At 36.8% G+C, this 24,647-nt stretch overlaps 1 protein-coding gene across 3 annotated transcripts in view; it reads right to left on the reverse strand.

Annotated features, from left to right (window-relative positions):
* Positions 1–24,647, reverse strand: part of TMEM117 (transmembrane protein 117) — a 415,549-nt gene that overhangs the window by 65,081 nt on the left and 325,821 nt on the right. For all 3 annotated transcript variants that reach the window (XM_006086721.3, XM_023752275.1, XM_023752274.1), the window contains one exon: positions 14,199–14,358. In XM_006086721.3, the coding sequence (XP_006086783.1) occupies positions 14,199–14,358 (160 nt within the window). The remainder of the gene's footprint in view (positions 1–14,198; positions 14,359–24,647) is intronic.

Here is a 24,647-nt window from a genome sequence, read left to right on the forward strand (position 1 = left end):
CGACAGCAATATGATCATAGTAGGGGACTTTAAAACCCCACTGACATCACTGTATAAATTCTCTAGACAAAAGATCAGCAAAGAAAAAACTATCCTAAATGAGTCACTAGCTCAGATGGACTCCATTGACATCTTCAGGACATTTCACCCAAAGCTACAGAATATACATTCTTCTCAAGTGCACATGGGACATTTTCAAAAATAGATCACATATTGGGTCACAGGCAAAGTCTCTCCAAATTCACAAAGACTGAAATCATATCAAGCATCTACTCAGACTACAATGGCATAATATTAGAAATCAACTACAATAAAAACAATAAAAAATTTCAAACACTTTGAGGCTGAATAGTATGCTATTGAACAATGATTGGGTTATCAAAGAGATAAAAAAGAAATTGGAAACATCCTGGAAACAAATGACAATGAAAACACAACAATCCCAAACCTATGGGACACAGTGAAAGCAAACCTGAGAGGAAGTTCATAGCATTACAGGCCTACTTCAAAAAAACAAGAAAAAATGATAATAAATTAGCTAAATCTACAACTTAAAGAATTAGAAAGAGAGCAACAAGAAAATACAGAGTGAGCAGAAGGAAGAAGATAATAAAGATCAGAGCAGAAATAAATGACGTAGAGACTAAAAAAACAACAACAACAAAAAGATACAAAAGATCAATGAAACCAAGAGCTGGTTCTTTGAAAGGATAAACAAGATTGATGAACCTCTAGCCAGGCTTACCAAGAAGCAGAGAGGACCCAAATAAACAAAATTAGAAATGAAAGAGGCTAAATAACAACAGACCCTACAGAAATACAAAGGATTATAAAAAAAATACTATGAACAACTCTATTCCAACAAACTAAACCTAGAGGAAATGGACATATTCCTAGAAAAATATGACCTTCCAAAACTCAACCAAGAAGAATCAACAAATCTCAACAGGCCGATAACTTGAAGCAGTCATCTAAAAACTTCCAGCAAACAAAAGCCAGGGGTCAGATGGCTTCACAGGGGAGTTTTACCAAATATTCAAAGAACTAAAACCTATCTTTCTTGGACTATTACAAAAATTCAAGAGGAAGGCACACTTCCTAGATCTTTCTATGAAGCCAACATTACCTTAGTCCCAAAACCAGATAAAGACACTACAAAGAAAGAAAATTATAGGCCAATATCCCTGATGAACATAGATGCTAAAATCCTCAACAAAATCCTAGCAAATCAGATCCAGCATTATATTAGAAAGATCATACACCATGTGGGATTTATTCCAGATATGCAAGGCTGGTACAATATCCACAAATCAATAAATGTGATATATCACATAAAGATAATTGAGAGACAAAAATCACATAATCATATCAATTGATGCAGAAAAGGCATTTGACAAAGTCCAATACCCTTTCCTGATAAAAACTCTCAGCAAAGTGGGAATAGAGGGATCATACCTCAACATAATAAAAGCCATATATGACAAACCTACAGCCAACATCATACTCATAGGGCAAAAACCAAAACCATTTCCCCTAAGAACAGGAACAAGACAGGGATGCCCACTTTTACCACTCTTGTTTTACATAGTACTGGAAATGCTAGCCATAGTGATCAGACAAGAAAAAGAAATAAAAAGCATCCAAATAGGAGAAGATGAAGTAAAATTGTCATTATTCGCAGGAGACATGATATTATACTTAGAAAAGCCTAAAGACTCTCTAAAAAATATAGACTTAATAAATGAATTCATCAATGTAGCAGGATACAAAATTAACACCCAGCAATGTATGGCTTTCTTATACAGCAATAATGAACTCCCAGAAAGAAAAACTAAAAAAACAAAACAAAAAACCGCATTTACCACTGCAACACAAAAATTAAGGTACCTAGGAATAAATTTAACCAAGGAGGTAAAGGACCTGTACTCAGAAAATTACAGGATGCTTAAAAAAGAGATAGAGGGATATATAAAGAAATGGAATAATATACCATGTTCATGGATTGGTAGAATAAACATAATTAAAATGTCCATACTACCCAAAACAATCTACAGATTCAATGCAATCCCCATTAAAATACCAGTGGCATACTTCAAAGATCTAGAACAAACTCTCCAAAAATTCATCTGGAATTAAATTTAAAAAAAAAGACCCGAATAGCTGCAGCAATCTTGAGAAAGAAGAACAAAGTTGGAAGGATCATATTACCAGATATTAAGCATTATTACAAAGCCACTGTTCTCAAAACTGCCTGGTACTGACACAAGAACAGACATAGACCGATGCAACAGAACAGAGAACCCAGAAATCGACCCAAAGCATTATGCTCACTTAATATTTGACAAAGGGGGCAAGAGTATACAATGGAGTCAAGATAGTCTCTTCAATAAATGGTGTTGGGAAAATTGGACAGATAAATGAAACTAGACCACCAACTTACACCATACACAAAAATAAACTCAAAATGGATAAAGGACTTAAACATAAGGCAGGAAACCATAAAAATCATAGAAGCCATTGGCAACAAAATAGCAGACATTTGTCGTAGCAATATCTTTACTGATATAGCTCCTGGGGCAATGGAAACTAAGGAGAAAATAATCACATGGGACTACATTAAAATTAAAAGCTTCTGCACAGCAAAAGAAACCATCAACAAAACAACAAGAAAGCCCACTGCATGGGAGAACATATTTGCCAATGTTATCTCTGATAAGGGTTTGATCTCCAAAATTTATAGGGAACTCATACATCTTAACAAAAGGCAGATAAACAATCCAATAAAAAAAATGGGCAAAGGACCTAAATAGACACCTTTTGAAAGAGAACATACAGAAGGCCAAGAGACATATGAAAACATGCTCAAAGTTACTAATCATCTGAGAGACGCAAATCAAAACGACAATGAGGTACCATCTCACACCTGTCAGAATGGCTATCATCAACAAATTAACAAACAAGTGTTGGAGAGGATGTGGAGAAAATGGAACCCTCTTGCACTTCTGGTGTTAATACAGACTGGTGCAGCCACTGTGGAAAACAATATGGTGTTTCCTCAAAAAATTAAAAATGGAACTCTCATTTGACCCAGTAATCCCACTTCTAGGAATATATCCCAAGAAATCAGAAACACCAATCAGAAAGGATATATGCACCCCTATGTTCATGGCAGGACAATTTACAGTAGCTAAGATTTGGAAACAGCCTAAGTGCCCATCAGCAGATGAGTGGATTAGAAAACTGGTACATCTACAAAATGGACTACTACTGTAAAAAAAGAAGGAATTCTTACCATTTACAACAGCATGGATGGAACTGGAGAGCATTATGCTAAGTGAAATAAGCCAGTCAATGAAAGAAAAATACCACATGATCTCACTCATTTATGGATAATAAAGACCATTATAAACTGATGAAGAAAAATAGACCCAGAGTCACAGAAGCATAGAATAAACTGTCCAACCTATGAGGGAAGGCAGAGGTTGAGGGGGTAAGAGATCAACCAAAGGACTTGTATGCATGCATATGAGCATAATCAATGGACATAGAGGGGGGGTGTGGGGTGAGGACATGTATTGGGGGCTGGGGTGGCCCGCGTGAGGTCAATGGTGGAAAAATGCAATACATTAAACAATAAGAATTTAAATTAAAAACAAAGAGTATTGTACTCATGTAAGTGAAAGTTGATGGTAACTGAACTAAGGCAGAGGTTATACAGGTTTAAAGGAGAAAGAAATTGAAGAGATATTTAGCAAGAAAAATGTGTAAGCTTGATGACTGACTTGAAGATAAGTGAAAAGGGGAAATCTTGAATATTTCCCAGGTTTTTGGCTTGAGTGACTGAGTAGATAACAGTCTGGGGTATTCATGACAGGCTAGTGGTTTTGTTATGATGAACCTCAGAAACCAGGTTAGACATCCAGGTCTGAATTCCAGCAGAGACATTTGGCCCTGAGAAAGGCCAGCCTATAAGGAGGACTTGAGGCCAAGGCAGAGCTTGAAACTGCCATGGAAAAAGTAGCTGAGAGGAAAAGTTAAGGGAAGCTAGGGCAGAACCTCAAAGGACACTGATGTTTAAGGAGTAGTTAGGGGAAAGGGATTTGCTACACTGGCCTGAAAGGAGACATAGTTTGGCTTCCAGTCAATAATGAGATAGTTTCATGGAAACAACTTCAAAAGCTGCATGAAGAGGTGGCCATAAGGTGAATTCACCCATCGGACCTTATTTATTCTCTTACTTATTAAAAGTAAGGACCCGTTAATTTTCACGTTCCAAATATCAGAATGTATCTTGGCCTCCATAACCTTGTCTTTCACTGACTCTTCCCAATAGTTCATTTTGATTTGAAAGAGGAAGTTGGGGCTGGGGAAAAATCATGCCAAAAAGACTGTAGAATTATATTAACTGAAATTTTCTTGGGAAGCTGGATATAGCATACAACACTGTAAATAGCAGAGCAAACTTTTCAGAAAATCCTCTCTCTCTTCCAAGTTCTATTAGCTGTGGCAGCTGTCACCTCTATGTCTTCTCTATTTCCCCCCTAACAACTCCTTCCAACTTTCTGGCTCCTACTGTCCTACTGCATAGGCAAGAATCCCTCTCGGGGGGGGGGGAGGTTGGGGGTTAATGGGGGGATGAGGACACATTTGTAATACCTTAACCAATAAAGAAATTTAAAAAAAAAAGAATCCCTCTCTAGGTCTCCAGTTTCTTCATTTTTCCATCCATACCTCGGACCCTATTCATTAAATCAAAGGATATTTCTTGGCACTCACCCTCTTTAGAATTCCCAGGGAAGAGTGGAAAAATATATAAACACTTAATCCCACCTCCCAGACACATATATTTATATATAAACTTATTTTCTTGTAAAACTAAGAAAAATATACCTCGTTGGTTTCATGCTATTCTTGCACTTTAGATATTATTCAACTTGTCAAATAAATGTACTCAGCTATTGCAATCAAACAAAGATTAAAGAAATGGTAAGCACCTTAGACATAAATACATTTATTCAACAAAGGGATATTTATAAAATATACTTTCAGCAAAAATAAGAGAAAAATACACCAGGCACATATTTGATTTTAATTGTTCAGTGTTCATAATATGCACCACAGGAATGATGTAGTTTTATAGGAGAAATGCAAAATTCTGAACAATTCCTCAAAGTTCATCAAATGCAATAAATTCCAAGTAATACCTGGCAATTTGGAATTTTCTTGGGGTTCTTTTATGTAAAGTCATCTGAATCAAAGTAACAACAAACATTCACTTATTACCAGTGTATTAACACTTGGGTTGCGGGTGAATTTCCCGCCAAAATATAAGATGGCGCGTTAAAATGCCTATATCTTTTGAAGTATGGGTTCGATTGAAATGAAATATTTGGTAATACGCAGTTACAATCGGCCCGAGTTTACACGTTTCCCGCACTCCACCGCAAATCTATATGAACCGAGTTTAAGACGGCTCCCGCGGAGTACGCGCAATTCACGCGAGCCGACTTAACTCGCGTGAGTTTCCCGCAACCCAAGTGTTAACTTAGAGCAGTGAGTTTCAGAGAAATAAGATTCAGACTAAATAAAAAGTCAACCTCTCAGAAAAAATTCTCCATTGATTCTGATGCCACTAGATAAGAGGGAGACCGAAGAATCTGCATTTTTAACCAGCACACAGTTGACTCTAGTGCGGTGACCACTGTCATAAGAATCATCTGTGTTGCCTAGTAACTCCCAGGTACCACTGCCAGCTTACCAAACCAGAAACTTCAGGTAACCTTTCCATCAACAGAGAACTCAAATTTTTCTAAGAATTTTGATGTTTCTTATAATCAGGTAAGGGTGAGAATCATTCCCTAGTGTGCATCTCTATGAGCAGATTATGGCTACACTGCATTGTGACTCAGACTCTAAACTTCTTTATGTATCATCACTTTATTGTTTTCCTTAGCTAAAATCAAAAGAGGCCTGGAATGACTAATTGGGATAGAGGGTTGAGATTTGGAAGACCCAGGTTCTAGCCTGGGCCCAGCCACTGACTAGGTGACCTTAGGCTTCAGCTGTAAATATCAGGAGGTGATCATATGCTCCTAAGTGTTCCTCCTGCTCTAAAATGTTATGATTCTAAGACATTAAAGTTGTCTGTCTAAAAATATTTGTTTTTCATTTTTTTTATTTTAGCCATGGGTTTAAATGAATGTTCTGAGTTACTGGGGGTTGTTGTACTGGCTTTTTCAAATTTTCATTGCCGCCAACCTTTCTTTTTTAACTTGTTTCTAACTTTATGATTGTACCTTAAAAAATTAGCCCATAGAAAAAGCTCAAATGCTTGACACTCCATTGAGAGTAGTCACAAAGTATTGGCCCATCTGCATTGGGGAAAGGATATTTGAAATGAATGTCTGTCAATATGGCTTACATTTAGCAGAGCTTATAACATTCTGACCTGAAGGATAACCATACTCTGAGTTCAAAACCTGCCACAGAGGAGCTGGGGGCCTACTGAAATGACTGAATGGGTCAGTCTTCAACATTGTACTTTTTAAATCTTGTAAAACAGTTGCAATGACAAGTGGCAACTGCTACACATGACTTCCAGGGCCAACTGTGAAACATACGTGCAAAAATGGGGGTGAGACCCAAAATGGGTGCATTGTGTTGGAGTAATGATCAGGCACTAATCATTCCACAGCACCTAGAAACAATCATGCGTCTATTGGCTGGAAAAGCAAAATTCAAATAAGTTATATCTTGTTGCCTCATGTGGCTTTGAAAAATTATTGCTCATGTGCAATAGTATAGAATTTATATATTCCCCAGTTTTTAAATCATGTTCCAGCTCTTTAAAAAAAATACCTTGGGGATTAGAGTATTTAAATTGGGATAAAACTTAAATGTTTCTATTTTCCACTTGCTTAACCAAATCTTATCATTCCTTCAAGCTACATTCTTCCCACATTATCCATAAAGACTTGAGTGATCTCTTTTGCTCACAATAATCCTCATAAAACTTACTGCCTATTTCAAAATTGTGATCTGTAGCATATGCTCACCAGATTATTAGCTTCATTTTCAAGTGTGTTTGTCACTCCAGTACCCATGATTAGCTTCTAATTTTTTTTTGCTCGTTAATCCCAATGTGTCCAGTTCAACTATTCCCTTCTGGTGAAATTTTCCTGTTATTATGAGTCACCTGCCAAGACGTGTTCTCTGGCAAACCCTGCAGACTGTCCACTTGGCTGGACTCCTCCATGCTGCATGGATATGACTTACCAGGGTAAGTCTGTCTACTGTTTGGAGGCTAGTCGTTGGGGCTTCTAGTAAATATATTGAGGTCCCCCTTTATGATTATCCTTAAACAGAGATTCTCTCTTTCCATTGGGCCAGCAGTGATGTCAGATACACAAAATCGTGACAGTAAATAAGGGTGAGATTCAAAGTCTTAGGCACCTAAACACAGTAGGCATTTATGGTTAATCCAGGCAATACTTAAATTATATACCCTTGCTGGGACCTATGACAGAAATTACCATTACCGTGTTTTCAAATAGGAGTGTAAACCTTGAGTAAAAAAATGGAGATGTAAAACAATTGTGAAAGGAGTTTAAAATACTTTGAAGAAGGTTATAAAAGGTATTCACAAAGCTGAAGAATATGTTAAAATGGTGGACAAACATTTAAACAACCTTTTCTTTCTAAGTAGCCTGTAAACAAAATCAGTTGGAATCACTCATTCTGAAAATATATGCCAATTTCTCTAAATAGCATGGCTGTTTAATTAAAATAGGTTCGTGCTTGTTGTTCTGCCCTAAGTTCTAAAGTGATTGATTTTACTTTCTACAGCTAAGACCTCAGAAGCAATGCCCTACTAAAGTCAGGTCAATGGGGTTTTAAAATACATTCTACCAAGAGTCATAATGTCTATTTTTTAAACTAGTCAACCTACTTCTGAGAACCATGCACAAAACAGAAAGCAAACACATTTTAGATGTTGCACAGTGAAATGTTTGTAGAATGTAATTTTCATAATTATTTTTTCAGTGCATTAAAAATTACTTTTCAGAAAATATCACTTTTCTCTAAATGCTTTTCAACTAGAGCAAGAGTCCTTTTTAACACTTAACAAAAGAATTTATTCATATTTTATTTGGATATTTAATATCTGTAAAATTGTAATTCAGTGGAAATGACCTAATCTAATATTACTGATGGTTCATTCTCCTGCTGTTGGTAAATATTTTACATCATGAAAAATCTCATGTTTTTTTGGCTTTTAGGAAATAATGCTTTATTCATTTCCTTTATTCTTTCATTCAGCAAATATTTATGGTAAAACTGCAGTGCATTGAACATGAGCTAGTTGTGGAAATGAAAAAAGTGAAAAACATATTTCCTCTCTGAGGAACTCACATGTTATAGGAGGTAGGTAGGTACAAAGATATTAGGCAGGTATATAGATAAACTATGAGAAAGGAGTGTTGAAAAAATGTATCAACAATGTGAAGATTCATCAAAATATGATCCTTGAATCTTTCTTCTTCTCTTTAAAAGCTGCTCTTCTACAAGACTTCTCTCATCACCTTGAAATTCATAAAGCTAAGATATTACATATATAATGTATTTTTATATTATATATCTGTTTGTATACATATATCTAAGATACACACACACACACACACACACAAACCTGATGAGAGAAGCCTTCTAGAGGAGAGGTTGTAAAAGCGAAGAAAGTTTCAAGAATATATGTGTGTGTGTGTGTGTGTGTGTGTGTGTGTGTATGAGAGACAATAGGTATAGACAGAGACATAGACATAGATAGTATAGATAGATCTTGCAAAGTATTTCCTCTGGGTACTTTATTCAGCAGATGCTATCTTGATGCTTTTCCCTACCCCAATATCTAGAGTTCAGTTATATAAAGCATTTATAAGAGACAAAGAATCATTGAAAACTTCACAACAGATATAACTTCATCAGTCTCTATGGTCATTACCATTGTCTACTCCTGTCCACCTCCACCCATCCACACACACTGGAGAATTTTACTGGCTCCTCAAATCATCCCCACCTAAAGCTATCTTTCTGGCTCCTCACCTCTCCTCCCTCTCTTCCTTCTCTCTTCCTCCCTGTTCCTGTCTAGTAAAAAGCACAGATTACTCTTTATGTTAGAAAGAGAAACTTCCTGTCTTCTGAACCCTTGATATCAGCAACTAGATTCTGGGTCAGTGGGGGAGATGAATTTAAAAGTGGCAAAGGTGGAAATGATTAATTTCTACCTGAATAGTTCTTCCAAATATATAATTCCTTCTAAAATGTCTCTACTTTTCTACTCTTGTTCAGTCTATTAAATTATTAATTCCTCTGCGCAACTTCAAACTCCTGAGGACTGTGTCATGGTCTTTGATCTCCTTTCCCCTGTCTTCTGTCTCTAGCACCTGAGGTGATGCACACTAGGAATGAATTCCTAAATGTTTCTGAACTTAACGGGACAAAACTGAGTTCTTACCTTGGAGAGTATGATACTAGTCTCAACTCAAAAACCTTTTCTCGTTCATTGTTCTGCCTTTTCAAATTCTAGCTGCCTGCCCTTCTACTCTCTCTCCTTTGAAGCTTTCTCCTACTACTCTGTCTACTCTGATCTCTCTCTCTCTCTCTCTCTCTCTCTCTCTCTCTCTCTCCTAAGACTTTGTTTTCTTTGCTTACTCTATGATACATTATATTTTTAATTCATATATCTTAGATATATTTGTTCTTCAATCAAACAAAGGAGATGAATGGGTGGGACATAACTGCAAATTAAATATTTAATGAACTGAAGCAGTATAATAACATCAATGCCATAATTATAAATATTAAATAGAATCTGAGCTAAAACTTCCTTTGAGGAAGTGTTCTTTATAATTTTCTTCTTATGTCCTGTAATAATGGGTGGTTAGTAATGAGTCATGTTATATTTAACTGGGATCTGTTTTTGCCTTAGTTTTAGAGATTTGACTAGAACTTCATAAAAATGTGGTACAACAAATAGTTTTCACACTAAATGTAGAAAATCCTATAATACATACTCATAAAAATAATTCTACTTTCACTACAAATATTCAGAATCAGCTTGCTGGTTTTGGTAAAATTAAAAATTTACAGCAATAGTACTATATTCTTATGGTTACTTTTTACTTTTTATTTTTTTCACCAAACATTAAAATATCTTTTGGTAGTGTAAGTTACATTTTTCTACCATTAGAAAAGTATAGGATTAGTTGCTTTTAAACCACTTGAATAACTTGAATGAGGACATTTAGTGAAAGTACTGGCTCCTTTTCCACTAATTTTGCTATTTTTCTATTTTTCCTTTGTCTGCAATATGTGAATATGGAATGGATTAGATCACAGTTTAGTTGGTTAGAGTCTTGTTAGGATATTTGTATTTTATATTTTTAAATGTCTGGAATCTAGAAGCCTTCTGGGGCTCTGTTTCTTTAAACTCACTTTCTTACCACATGCATTAGTTCCCAGAACTACAATATGATGCTCCCAAAGTGGGGCAGGGTTTACAGGAGACTCAGTGCTGAAGTGAGACTTCTTTATCCTCATCAAGCAGTTATTACTCTGGGCCTACTGCTGCCCGTGTGCTAGGGAGCCTCCCGGGATAGATAGTTATAAGCGATGGTTTCTGCTCTATAGGTCAGGAAATGCTGATTTGCAGTCCAGGTACAAAGTTCCAAGAAGTTAAGAGCAGGAAGTAATCACATGGCTGCAATGAAGGGGAGTTGGAACAGTCCTCAATGGTAGGATCTAGATGAGCACAGTAGAAGGGAGACTCATCTGGGGAGGAAACAGAGGCTCAGAGACATCCTGGAATATGTGTGCTGTTGTCAAGGGCCAAGAAAAAAGCCCTTTGGTCTAGGGTAGAGCTAGAACACCGGAGACGTGGGAGAAAACACAGCCAGGGCCGGACTGTGGAGGGCACTCACAATGAGGAGTCACTGACTACTTTCTTGGACAATGAGGAGTCTCTGACTATTTTTGGCTAAGAAGTGACACATACAACGTGATATTTCAGATTAGATTATGCACAGGGTATATGGGACCCGGGACATTTGGAGGCAGAAGGTTCCACAGGTAGATTATTTTAGTACTAGAGGCCCAATGCACGGATTTGTGCACAGGTGGGGTCCCTCAGCCTGGCCTGTGCCCTCTTGCAATCTGGGACCCTGAGGGATGTAGCAGTGCTGAAGCAGCAAGCAGCTAGGGAGGAACCCCAGCCGGGGCCAGGCGCAGCTCCACTGCCCCTCATCCTGGTCCCACTGCTCCTGCCGCTGCCACCGCCACTGCAGCTGCACTCACCAGCCACGAGCCCAGCTTCTGGCTGAGTGGAACTCCTGCTATGGGAGCCCACTGACCATCAGGGGCAGCTCCTGCATCGAGTGTTTGCCCCCTGGTGGTTAGTGCGCATCACAGCAACTGGTCAACCAGTCATTCGTTGTAATGGTTGCTTAGGTTTTTATATATATAGATAATACAGAAGATAGACAGGACTGGAATAGTGGCAGAGGAATGAGAAGGAAGGATTAAGGTACAAGAGAAAGAGCAAAAGATGAATCAATAGGCTTGGCTAGCTGACTCAGTGTCGGGAAGAGAAAGAGGAGTTAAAAAACTTACTTTTGGGGCCTTAATTTTTACACTTTGTATTAGATACCTACTAACTTGGCTGTTGAGGTCCAACATCTCTCCTCTTTGGGGTGAGGGGTGGGGGAGAGGGACTGCCTCACTTCCAGACAGTTCACAGATGGGCACAGTTCAATCCTGTGCCAGGAATCTGGAATTAGGCACCTAGAGAGTGGTATCCCTATGAGGTATTGGTTGTGTCCATCTGTGAGCTGGCAAGTTGAAGAAGCTGCTTTGTAGAAAGAGAAAAATAAAGCAGAGGTGGATAAAAAAGTATGAGAGGCAGAGAAGAAAAGGTAGGTCTGTGTTCCCTCTTACACTTTAGTCTTGGCTTTCATGTGTCTCCAAAATGCATCCCTCCCCTGATTCTGTAGGACATCCTATGACACAGGAATACATTCCCCCTTGGATTAAGCTAGCTTGGCAGGGTTACTGTTACTTGTAGAAAAAATGATATATTCCTCAGTGCAAACTATCTTCATTCATCTGGTGCTCTGGCTACTCTGATCACTTCAACACTTTACTAGTCAGTAAACATTTTCATGCCATTTCTTTCATCTAGAACAGCGGTTCTCAACCTGTGGGTCGTGACCCCTTTGGGGGTTGAACGACCCTTTCACAGGGTTCGCCTAAGACCATTAGAAAACACATATATAATTACATATTGTTTTTGTGATTAATCACTATGCTTTAATTATGTTCAATTTGTAACAATGAAAATACATCCTGCATATCAGATATTTACATTACGATTCATAACAGTAGCGAAATTACAGTTATGAAGTAGCAACGAAAATAATTTTATGGTTGGGGGTCACCACAACATGAGGAACTGTATTAAAGGGCCGAGGCATTAGGAAGGTTGAGAACCACTGATCTAGAATATTTTCCCCTGCCCAATTCTGCTGATTCCGCCTGTAGAAATCCTGACTATGCTTCCTTTCTTCCACCTCTCTCCTTTAGGTAATTTTTGAGTGAGTGATAATATCTGTACATTGTAATGTCTTCCCACTTCAAGTCCCTGCTTTTAGTGAACTAGAGGAAGAATAATTTAAACTATTTAAATAAGGTAGAGGTAGTGGATGGTAGTAGGAAATCAGAAAACTTTTGCTTTCACAAATACACGTTTGAACAAATTCAAAAGACAGTGATGCACTTGTCTACTTATACCTTTGACTCTAAGATGGATTCAAAGAGGTACAAGTGGGCCACTTGGCCAAAGCAGATATTTCACTTAAGGAAGTATATTAGGAGTATTAGATGGAAAGAGAAAAAATAGCCTTTAAACAAGCAATGCATGATACATCATTGCATAAGTACTATAAATTCAGTCTTATAAAAATCCAGAGGAAGTTCTACAGTAAGGAGAGGCAGATATGGAACCCACCAATACTTTCTCACTCAAAACCCAGGGCTTTGTACACTATGTGGAAGAAATGATAAATACATCAATTTTTAGGTGCAACAAAGAATTTAATTTTATATCTTCAAATAATTTTTAAAACAATGATGTTTTTAAATTATCATCCATTAAAATAGCTATATACTCCAGGAACCATGTTGACCCTAATGTTTGAGCTACATTATATAAAAAAAAGATTGTTTTTCTCCTCTTTCTCTATTTAAATACTACAGAATATTTCTTAAAATGGTCTCTTTTTACCTCTAGAAATGAGAAAACCAATCTGTTATCCTGTGAAATCTCACATAAATTCAGAACACAAAGGACTATACTTTCCCTTCAGCAATGGAGCCTTTGTTCTAATAACATAATGCCTTGGGAAGAAAAAAAACAAAATTACCTTATGAAAGCAACACAAAAATGTCTAGTAAATGGACAGACATTTAATGAGCAAGATAAAATGCCAAGAAATAGTTAATGTCTCTTTTTGTCCCATTCAAAGGACACTCCTAAGATCCTAAAGCATTAACACTGGAAGATTACATGAGCAGCACTGGTTAGCAGGATGCTATTGTACAAACAGTCTGTTGCTAAGCAGGGCAGAAATATTGTTTACATAAAAATGGAAGGACCTCTGGTGAATCCGGAAAGAAAGTGATCATTTCCATAACCGAAAGAGCATTTTTATATCATTCCATTTCAACTGCTATAAACCCTGAGTTGCTTTGGCAATTGCTTATTCCCGTTTTGCTGGCTCTATATCATCCTCATCTTTGCAGCTTTCCATTTACTGAATGACAGGGGGTCTTTTGTGTTTTGTTTGTTTTGTTTTGCTTTGTTTCCCCTGAAGCCTTGGCAGGAAACACCACCGTGCTGTATGGTTTCTAGGGGCCCACTTTGCAATGCTCATTCAATGAATTTTTGGTGCCCCTCTCATAAAAACCTAATTGGCTTATCCTGGTAAAATTGCTGAAAATATGATCAGAGGAGGCCCCATTAATAGCAACTGTGAAGGATGCCCTCCTCTAGCTTTATGGAGCCTTTCCCTGCATAGTGTTTGTTTGCTAGACTGAGAACAAAGCACAGCACAGCTTCCATGAGAAGAGGGAAACACAAAGACACTTACCTGCATGACAATCAGGAGGTCAAAGACCAAGATGAAAGAAGCCAGGAAAGCTCTGGAAACTTCATCACTAGGCAAAAATCCCCGATTCAACTTGTCCCAGCTGATCCAGTCAGTTGTAATGACGAGTACAACCACAGAAGTCAGAGTGAACAGAACCGTCCTGCAAGGAACAAGACACTTGTTAAAGAACATCAGACATAAGAACACACAGACAGTGGAGAGTGCATGTTATCTGTGCTAGTATATTAAATGTCTACCCCAGGCCAAGTACCTACCCTAAGGCACATTCACCAAAAGAAAGATGAAAAAAGAAGTAAATTAAGTGCTGTCTCTCAATTAGAAAAAATATATGATAGCATCTCCTCAAAGAGTTTCCCTTAAGGAAATTAAGATAATGATTACAGAGCAAGACATTAACAACAAAAATATTACAAATGGCCTTGGTTAGTGCAATGTGTGGCAAAGAGGACATTGGTGTGTACATTCTCACTGCATGTACATCCTTTACTGAGGGCAGTGAACATGTCTATGGAAGAGATAGACAGATGGTAAATGGGTGAGGAAGTCCTGGGACTTTATTAGCTTTTAACAAAAAGAGAGAGATAGTTAGACCTCCCATCATTCTCCTAATAGCCTGATGAGCTCTATAGAGAAACCACCTCTATATGCCAACTTCTCCTCATAGGTCTCGTGACATAGATAGCTTGTGGCCTAGTGATCAATGTAGGTCACATCATGTCTGCTTGCCCATTGCTTGTTATAAGATAATAGGGGCCTGAGATTTTTCTCTTATGTATCTTTGTAGGTCCCATAAAATCTTGCATAATTATATGCAGATAAAAGTCAATGAACATTTTTTAAAATTATAATAATTATCAATTAAGCTCTTCATTAAAAAAACTAGAGGCCTGGTGCACACGTGCACTGATGGGGTCCCTTGGCCTGGCCTGCAGGGATCAGGTGAAACCGGCTCTCTGACATCCCTGAGGGGTCCCAGATTGCAAGAGGGCTCAGGCCAGGCTAAGGGACGCACCAGTGCACGATCCGGCCCAGGGAGGGACGGCACGGGGGCTCCAGGGCGTGTCCAGCCCGTCTTGCCCAGTCCCGATAGGCTGGACACCAGCAGTAAGCTAACCTACTGGTCGAAGTGTCTGCCTCTACATGCCAACTGATGGTCAGTGTGTGTCATAGCAACTGGCCAAACGGTTGAACAGTAGGACACTTAGCATAGTAGGTTTTTATAATATAGGATACTTAAATTAGTCTTTAATATTGTCATTCAAAGTAAATCTGAAATATGGATTTAATCTGCTAGAGAATTGTCCACAATGCAATTCTTTCAGAGCTATATTGGTACCTCAATATTGTTTTGAACTGTAAAGAGGAAAATAAAAGAGAAAAATAGTTTTAAGAAATATATATCTAAAGAAATAATAAAATAAAGAAAATAATGAAAAAAGAAAAAATATATAAATATGGAATTATACCTTAGATGAATACTTATCCATTTTGGGAATTAACAAACTGTTTTTGCCCTCTAATTTTTTATAATTGATATTCCAAAAACAATGATATAAATTATCTTAGATTTCTCTTTTGAATTGAATAAAATACAAATTTCTAGAACAAAATTTTGGATTTTCTCTTCAAAACATCTTATTTGGAACAAATTATTAGCATAAATTTTTATTTTGATATAATGGATATAACAAATACCTTCTTAGATTACCACCAGAGATAAAAATTATATTATTTTATTTTTGAAAAACAAAAAATTATAATAAAATTTCATTTATATTATTAAAATTACAAACTCAAAATAATTTGACTCATGATCTCCAAAATGTAAATTATAGATTGTCTCTACTACCATTTAGAATACCTTTGATTATTTCCAGAAATTCAAATGGATTAAATAATTGTAAAAATTATTTCTACAATTCAACAGAAAAACATTGCAAATATTATATAGTGAAATATAAGAAAAATGTGATTTTAAACAAATTTTTCTCCAGGTTAAGTCAACCTGTGTTTTGGGTTTTTTTTGAGTTTGAGAAACTTTAATCAAATTACCACAATTTCTCTTGTCAACAGGAATATAACAGCCTCCATGAAGGAAAGATAAATATTGATTATTCTTCAAAGCTCCTTTTGGTAATAAGGGTATTTCCTCAGCATGCTTAGCTTTTCAAATGATGTCCCACAGGATGCTGTGAATAGATATAGTTCCTTAGGCCACACTGCATGGCTGAAGAGTCTGGTAAATAGTTAGGGTCCCAGTTCCCACAAGCTCATCCTTCCTTGCCTCCCCAGCCTCCTTCATGAAGCCCTTCACCTCCCTGATACTCAGCACCAAGGTGTGAAGCCCAGGAGACAGGATGCTCCAGCACCTTGCTCCAGCTCTACGGGCAGTGCCCTTTCCCTTGCACAGAGTCTGTGGTCTACAGGTTAGTATTTTTAATATCTTCCCCTGGACTTTCCCTAAGAGATACCTGGAAGCTCCTTTTGTGAGGATAGTTGATTATATAGGAATTCATACTCTAATGTTACTTCATTGGTCTACATATGTAAATTGATGCTGTAAAATTAAATATTCAGAGCAACATTTTTAGATGTAAAAATCTGTGAGTTTGGAATAAGTGTCTGCTGAGCAATCAGAAACTTCATCTGTTATAAGATTTTTTAAATAAATTGTTCTTATTCATGTTGATAATCTCATTGTGAATGAAATCACTAAAATTAATCATTAAAACTTTTTTTTGGTAATTGGAGTTTCTCATAATGCCTGTTGTATGAGAGCTTCCTAAGACCAAATCTGTATCGATTCACCTGTCATATGTTTGCTTTGATATATTTCATTTACTCCAATATGTAATATTCTAAGAGCTTTTCATAGGTATATTCCTGACTTTATTAAGTACTTCTGTTTTGACAAAGAGTATTGCCATAGAGCTCAAGAAAAAGTTACTGGTAATATTTTATTACTCCAAAGGGAAATTAAAGGAGGTATTCTGTCTGACATTTAATATTTAATACTATAAAGAGAATAAAAATGGCAATTATTAAATATGCATACATACAGCTCACAGAAAGAGCCCTAAAAATAAAGACTCTGGAGAACAGGAAAAAGAAAATGAATAGGGGAACCAGAATACATTAATTGGTCATTAGAGCTCCAAAATTATATTCAGTGCTTTGGCTAGATTTGGCTGAAAAAATCAATGTGCTGCATGTGGTTTGATTTCTGAGCCACTGCTTATATTTGTTATATTTTTACCAAGCTATGATAATTCAGTCACAACACCAGTTTAAAAGACCCAGTTAGGATTTACAAAAAATAAAACTTTTATGTGAAAAAAAGGACAGTAATAATAGCAAATTGCAATTACAGCAATATGCCACTTACAATGTGCACAGCATTGGCATAAGTACTTTACACAAATTAACTCATACAATCCTTACCACAACCCTGTTATCACCACCCTCGATTTACTATTGCTCAAACTGAGTTACAGAAAATTCAAATAACCCAACTAGGGTTACAGACTTTGTATGTTATGTAAAATATCAGATATATGTGACATAAGATGATTGAAACCCAGGCTCACTCATGACGGTCTGTCCTAACCATTGTCCACATGGCCTCTCATAGGAAACGCCTGCTAGTACCCTCCTGTTCCAATGTTTGTAGCTAAGAGTTCATTTATTTTCCTTGAAAAATTATCCTCCGGAATACTTAACAGTGAAAACTAAAACTGACAGACACTGACACCACTGCCAGGGAAGAGCTAAAAGGAATATGTCCATGGCAGCAGACATGGAACCTGAGGGAGGCTGGCCATCCATACAACATCCTTCGGTTTTACTGAAGCAATATGGTTGAAAAGATGCTTACTCTGGACCATGCTTCTTGGGGAGTTCCAGCTTCTCTCTTTAAGAAGCATCTAATTAAGCAATTATCTGGATTATTTCCCTTCAGGCCGCAGCCAGCACCAGCAGGACATCCTGGCTCATCAATATCACTGACTGGTTGATGGCCACCAAATAGAAAGAACTCATAAATAATCATCAGCTTGAGTGGTGAATCTCACTTTCATGTTTTCAAATTCTAACTCGTTTGCTTTTCCTCAGTTGTTGCTAATTCCTCTTAGATGAATAAGAATTAGAATTTGAGACAAGAAGGGCTAACAGCGCTTTTCTGAGCCAATGGCTTCTGACCTCTGGGAGGGCTCCTGGGTGCCATGGAGCGGCTGCTAAGCAAGTGTGAATGCATATGTGCACCAGGAGCTGCCGGTCAAGTGAACAAACAAAATGCTTCCCGACAGGTTAGGGGACTGGCTTGTGTCACACAGACAGCCAGTGACTGAACTTCAGTGAGAACTTACATCTACTGACTCTGAGGAGGATCTGTCCTGTGGTAAACCACTTTCCTTCTTCAGCTGGAAATCTGCAGATATTCTCAAAAATTTCATATCATCTTGATCTCATTTGGAAACATAGGCATTTAATAGCCTCTTCAAATATTTATTTTATATGGTCATCAGAGACAGAGTCATCCATGTAAGCAAATGTAGACAATCCCCCAAACGTGGTTTATTTCATAGTCTGAGTCATTCTAACCTAACTTCTGGATTTTCAAAAATACTTAACTCTAAGTAACTAAATTATTACTATTGTTTTCCTTCTTCCATTCATAACCACTTTAAGATAGACTTATAGCATAGTCAAATTTCCTGAAAGCAGACATTAAATCAAGGGAGAGAAGAATTGGCATTAGGTTTTAAGCGCTAACTCACAGGGCTATTACACACTTTCATTTTGATTAAACCAGGAATGTGCAGACTCTCCTAACTAATATATTATGAGCTGAGTCAAACAAAATTGCCAAAATCTAACCACCTTTTACTCTACTAAAAGTAGCAATTATAAGTGATTCGATATAATATGCTTTTATGTGTTTTAATATATTAGCTATTATTCATGCTCTAAATTATTTATAATATTCTATTCCAGATCTCATATTCCTTTCTGATCATGCTACACAGTTATTGTAACATCTACATGGGGAAAAATCACTTTTACTTCTTTTAAAAATACTTGTGTTAAAATGTTGGAACAATCAAAACAAGTCAGATCATGTATCATAATTTCTCATAGTAAAATCAAAATCTGCAAATATTATTAAAAATGGAAGGTTTCAGGTTAGCACTATGATAAAAGAGTACATGAATCAAGATAGCAAGTTTAATTTTATAATTAACTTATATATTCTCATATTTCAAATGCTAAATATAATAAATGAATGGGTTATGGCAATGGTATTTAAAATTATTTAATAGCATAATTTCTAACCATGTTTTTTAGAGGGGAAAATATAACAGGCATAAGAAGAAGAATGCTTTCTTTCATTTTCATTGCAAACATCCAGTTCCCCTTTGGACTCTAAGTACCAGCACACAGAAGTCACAGATGGCCATGGGAGAATGCCAACCCTTTTCATTTTGCTTGTTTTAATTATAATGTTGCCACTGCAACTCTGCAAGAGAAACAATCACCATTCGAGTCCTCAAGCCAGTTTGTTGTGAAATATGTGAGTTTATTCAGCAGCATAACCTAGCCGACGAAGTCAAGGTTGCTCCTCAGATAATAAGGAAATGGCTTAGTGTCCTTCTGGTCTCCTACTCTTGAGATGGGGAAGCACTAAGGGAAGACAAAAGTAATTTTTGCTAAGTGACCTAGTGAACCAGCACCGATTCTCCGTATGGCTTTTAAGTAAATGCCACTGCCAGTTCTTGGCCAACCTGAATACATTTGTTAAGATGGGATCCCTGAGAAAGGAGATGCAGTTATTAACTAATCTTGTTTGTGGCTCCACTGGGATGTGGAGTCTGTAAAATAAATGATTAGACTCTAATGTTGTCCATTAAAGGGTGCATTTATGTGTTATTTATCTTTATATCTCTCTATTACCCATGAAGAGAAGTGCCCTGAACACAGCAGGAGCTCAGAAAGCACTGAAGAAACTGAAATGAAGAAACAACTCGGTAACTCTGGTTCCTGAAAGGCCATGAAAGAAGAGGCTGAAAAGTCACCTCTGGGTCAGGGTATTTGGCCTTGAAGTTTGTAATTTATGTCAACAGTGTCCTGACATCCTAATCTATGTAAACAATGACCTTGGAGTTCTTCAGTGCTCAACCACTGCATCCTTGTGTGGGATCCTGGGCAGCAACAATTTTTCTAATAGAGGTGGCAAATGAAATAAACATATATTTTTTAGTTGCTTGAATTCTTCTGTCTGGGTAATGTTAGTTTACCCAGAGGTACTGAAAAATAGCTAAGTGATATAGAACATAGTTTGTTTTGGTCAGGAGAAAGCTTTTTTCTTTTTCTTTTTGTTTCATAGTTTTAGGCATGGAGTAAAACATGGTTTAGGAAAAATACTATTTAGTAGACGGCAAGATTCTCAGGATAGAGGCTGTGTCATTTATTACTGATTACTAATGACTGGCACATCACTGTTACTTAAATAGCAGTTGAATGAATAAATGAATTAATTTAACCTGGAGTAGATAATACTCATCCCTTACTCTTGACCAAGCACAGATACTACTGCAATTGATGATACTTGCCTCCAGTGTTTCCAGAGATTCCAAGAAAGAGGCCCGGGCAGTGCAAAATTAGATCAGATGGACCTAATGGGCATATTAATCCTGTGTGTCTCAGCAAACTCCCCAGGCCAATTTTTCTTCCTGGTGAAAATTGCCTTGTATATACTAAATCATTCACCAATTCAGTAGAATAAAACATATAAGACATATTCTACTCATTGTTACCTTGGGTATAAAATATTAGCACAAATTCAGTATTGAAAGTGGTAATAAAGATAGAGCTGTAGGTAAATGCCCATTAACTACAGATAATGCCAGGAAGCAGTATAACCATTATTTTTTAAGGAAAATGGAATGACAGGGATGATACTCCAAACACACTTTTGACTTTTAAAAATGCAAAGTAGAAATTTTAAACTAAATGTCCCAAGCTTCATCTTTTTGCTGTTGTCAAATTTGCTTTTTTATAAAAATTCTTTATTAGTTAAGGTATTAAAAATGTGTCCTCATCCCCCCCACTAAACCCCCATCCTCCCCCCCCCACTCATGCTCTCATCCCCCTGTTGTCCATGTCCATTGATTTGGCTTATATGCATGCATACAAGTCCTTTGGTTGATCTCTTCCCCTTGCCCCCTCCCTCCCCTACTATCCCTTGCTTTTAAAAGAAATAAGAAAAACCAGGATCTCCTTAAGTAGGAGTGAGCAGGACAAAAGTATGTCTTATTTGATTTCTAAGAAATAGGATGAATTTGCATGCTGGGTTAAAAATAAATGTTCAAGTAAAATTTTGTGACTTTATTGAAGCCAAGATGTTTACATAAGTGAAAACCAAGGCCATGAGTTTATTTTGAATAGCATCTCAAACATCTCTTGAACAGGATATGTCAGTAGGAGCCTGTCCATTGGGAAGAATACTTGCAGAACTCTCCACAAGCACCCCTGGAAAGAAATATTTTCAATGACTTCGGCTCATGATATAATTTCTAGGAAAGTAGATGTTATAAACACAAAATACTTTTATAAAAGAAGACCATGAAATAGACAAGAAGAACAAAAAAAATCCCTAAAGTTGTAAAAAATACTTATGGAAATAATGTCATGTCACAATGGAAGATCAAGCATTAGTATTCAGATTCATAAAAAATACACTTCATTCTTGAATTCAAAGGGAAAATATTTTTTAAAGCATCTAAGGCTTTCTTACTGCAGATATATATTTAGTTTCTGTTGGGTACTCATGAAGATTTTTATTTATTTATTTAAGAAGAATTCAGGACAAACTGTTGCAAAAACAATATCTCACTCAGAAATAGGAGATGAGCATGGTGTACTAGTGATCAGAGGACCAACTAATAACTTTGATTTGATTAAGAATTGCTTATTGGCATTTTAAAATATATTTTTATTTATTCAGAGAGGCAGGGAGAGGGAGAGAGAGAGATAGAAACAATAATGATGAAAGAGAATCATTGATCGGCTGCCTCCTGCACACCCAACACTGGGGACTGAGCCCACAACCCGGGCAGGTGCCCTGACCAGGAATTGAGCTGTGACCTCCTGGTTCATAGGTAGACACTCAACCACTGAGTCACTCAGGCCGGGCTGCTTATTGGCATTTTAAAGGCAGATCATCAGCTTTGTCTGGTCAACCTAGTGGAGAATTTTGAAGCTGTATAAAATGTGTAATTTCCTCAAGAACTTAGAAAGCTCCTTGATAGAAAATGCTGTTTCAAGTAATGTATAAGTTTGGGAAATAGTATTGCTTTTTGAGAAAGTTACATTGTAATGCATGCAAGGGCACAGAGAATTCAAGAAACATTTGTTTGCATCTACTGTGCCAAAGGCACAGAGCTAAATTGAAAAGACAGGAATAATCTCTGCCCTTAAGGAAACGTGTTGCTAGTAGAAGAATGGCAGTACATACAAAATAATCACAAGTAAAAACCATAAAGCTATGGCTATTTCCAAGACTACCTGATTCATTTTTATCAGGTATGAAGGGTAGCTGGGAGGTTTAATTAAATTAGACCTAAAATATGGATAGATTTCTACAATGGAATGGATATTGTGGGCAAAAGACAAATTTGAAGTGAAATATGGAAATATTAGTGGATGGGTAATGAAGCATAAGGGAAGAATGGCGAAGTTTTCGAAGTTTCTAGCTTGTGTGACGAAAAGGATTGTGAAGCCATTCACTGAAGTGAGAAATATGAAAGAAGGCAGGGATGAAAGTCTCATTTGGACACACTGTTGAGTTTAAAGGGCTAGTAGGAGCATATATACAGGACTGAACAACAGTCAGCTGGAGATAGGAATCTAGGCCAAAGAAAGGTCAGGTCCTGAATTTTGATTCATTCAAACAGACATAATTGTTAGAGTCATAGGATGAATACAGTTTTCCAGTTAAAAAATAAATATTAAAAGAATGGAGAGGAAAAAAATCAAGGGCAGAATCCTGAAGATCACCTCTTTCTATCAAGTATACAGAGAAAGATGAAGACTAATAAGACCAGAAATATATGAGAGATCCAGAAGAAAACAATATTATAGAAGGGAGAGAAAGACAATTTCAAGAATAAATTCATGCCCCCCAAATTCCAAGTGCTACATAGAAATTTTATTGAATAATTTTGAAAATGAATCATTGTTGAGGATACTTTCTTCTTCAACATAAAACTCCTCTGAAAATTGCAAAATTTAATATAAATATAGTTACAGATATTTCCTCTGTAAACTCAGATATGGGACTAATTTGTGTTCTGCTCCCAGGATCTTCAGTAAAGAGGAAGAGAAAATTGAGGGAACTGAGTAATTCGATTTAAAAATATTTGGCTGTGATTAGCCAAGTAATTGACAGTTTTATTAGAGTTTACCCAAATATATCAGACAAAGGTATTTAATGTTTCAATTTTCTGGTATGTTGTATCAATGAAGAACAGCCATTTCAAGTCATTCTGTTTTATAGAATGTATTTCTCGGTAACAAATTTTGACTTTGACTTAATCATTTCCTCATTAAGAGAAAGTAGTTAGCATGCATATTTGAGGGACAACAATATATCAGCACAGAAATATGACACAAATATATCTACTCTTGAATACGTTAACACATAATTAGGGAAATGAGTTATAATGTAATTAGGAAGAGAAGACCATCATGTATCAGAGTGCAATCAGGAATAAAGGAAAATCTTAAGGGGGCACCGGAATTACTTGGTGCACTGAGGGAAGAGACAAAGGATCACCTTAGAGGGATAAAATGAGCCAGAAAATGGGGACATCAGTCCTATACTTACGTGGAACTGAATTATCCAACAAGACAAATGATCTTAGTAAAGGACCCCATGCTCCAGATGAAAATGCAGCCGGCTGACAGCTTAAGTCTGAGCAGAGTATCCAGGCCCATCTGGTCAGACTTCTGACTTACAGGACTTATGTAAGATAATACATAGTTGTTTTTTAAGACACTAAGTTGTGGTAATTTGTTATGTAGCAATGGAAAACTAATATGGCTGTAGAAATGTAGGATTCCTGGAATCCTAAAATGATTGCTTATTGGAAACATTTCCAAACTAGATTAAGAAAAGAAATGCTTACCTAAGATAATTAAAATCAACTATAACCATTACCTATCTGAACTGGAGAATAAACCTAGGTTTCCTTGGAACATCTATTCACAGTAAATAGCTCACTGAATTAGAAAACCAAAATTAGTCTTAACAGAAAATTTGGTCCAGCTATTTGTCTCCCAGTGTATAAATAGTTGTACAGGGAAGGCTGTTTCTATGTCTTTTCTTAAAATTTAACTGAAAGAACGATGCTTTCAAAGCTCATTCAAGCA

The sequence above is a fragment of the Myotis lucifugus genome, unplaced genomic scaffold (genome assembly GCF_000147115.1).
Source record: "Myotis lucifugus unplaced genomic scaffold, Myoluc2.0 scaffold_30, whole genome shotgun sequence".
Taxonomy (NCBI): domain Eukaryota; kingdom Metazoa; phylum Chordata; class Mammalia; order Chiroptera; family Vespertilionidae; genus Myotis; species Myotis lucifugus.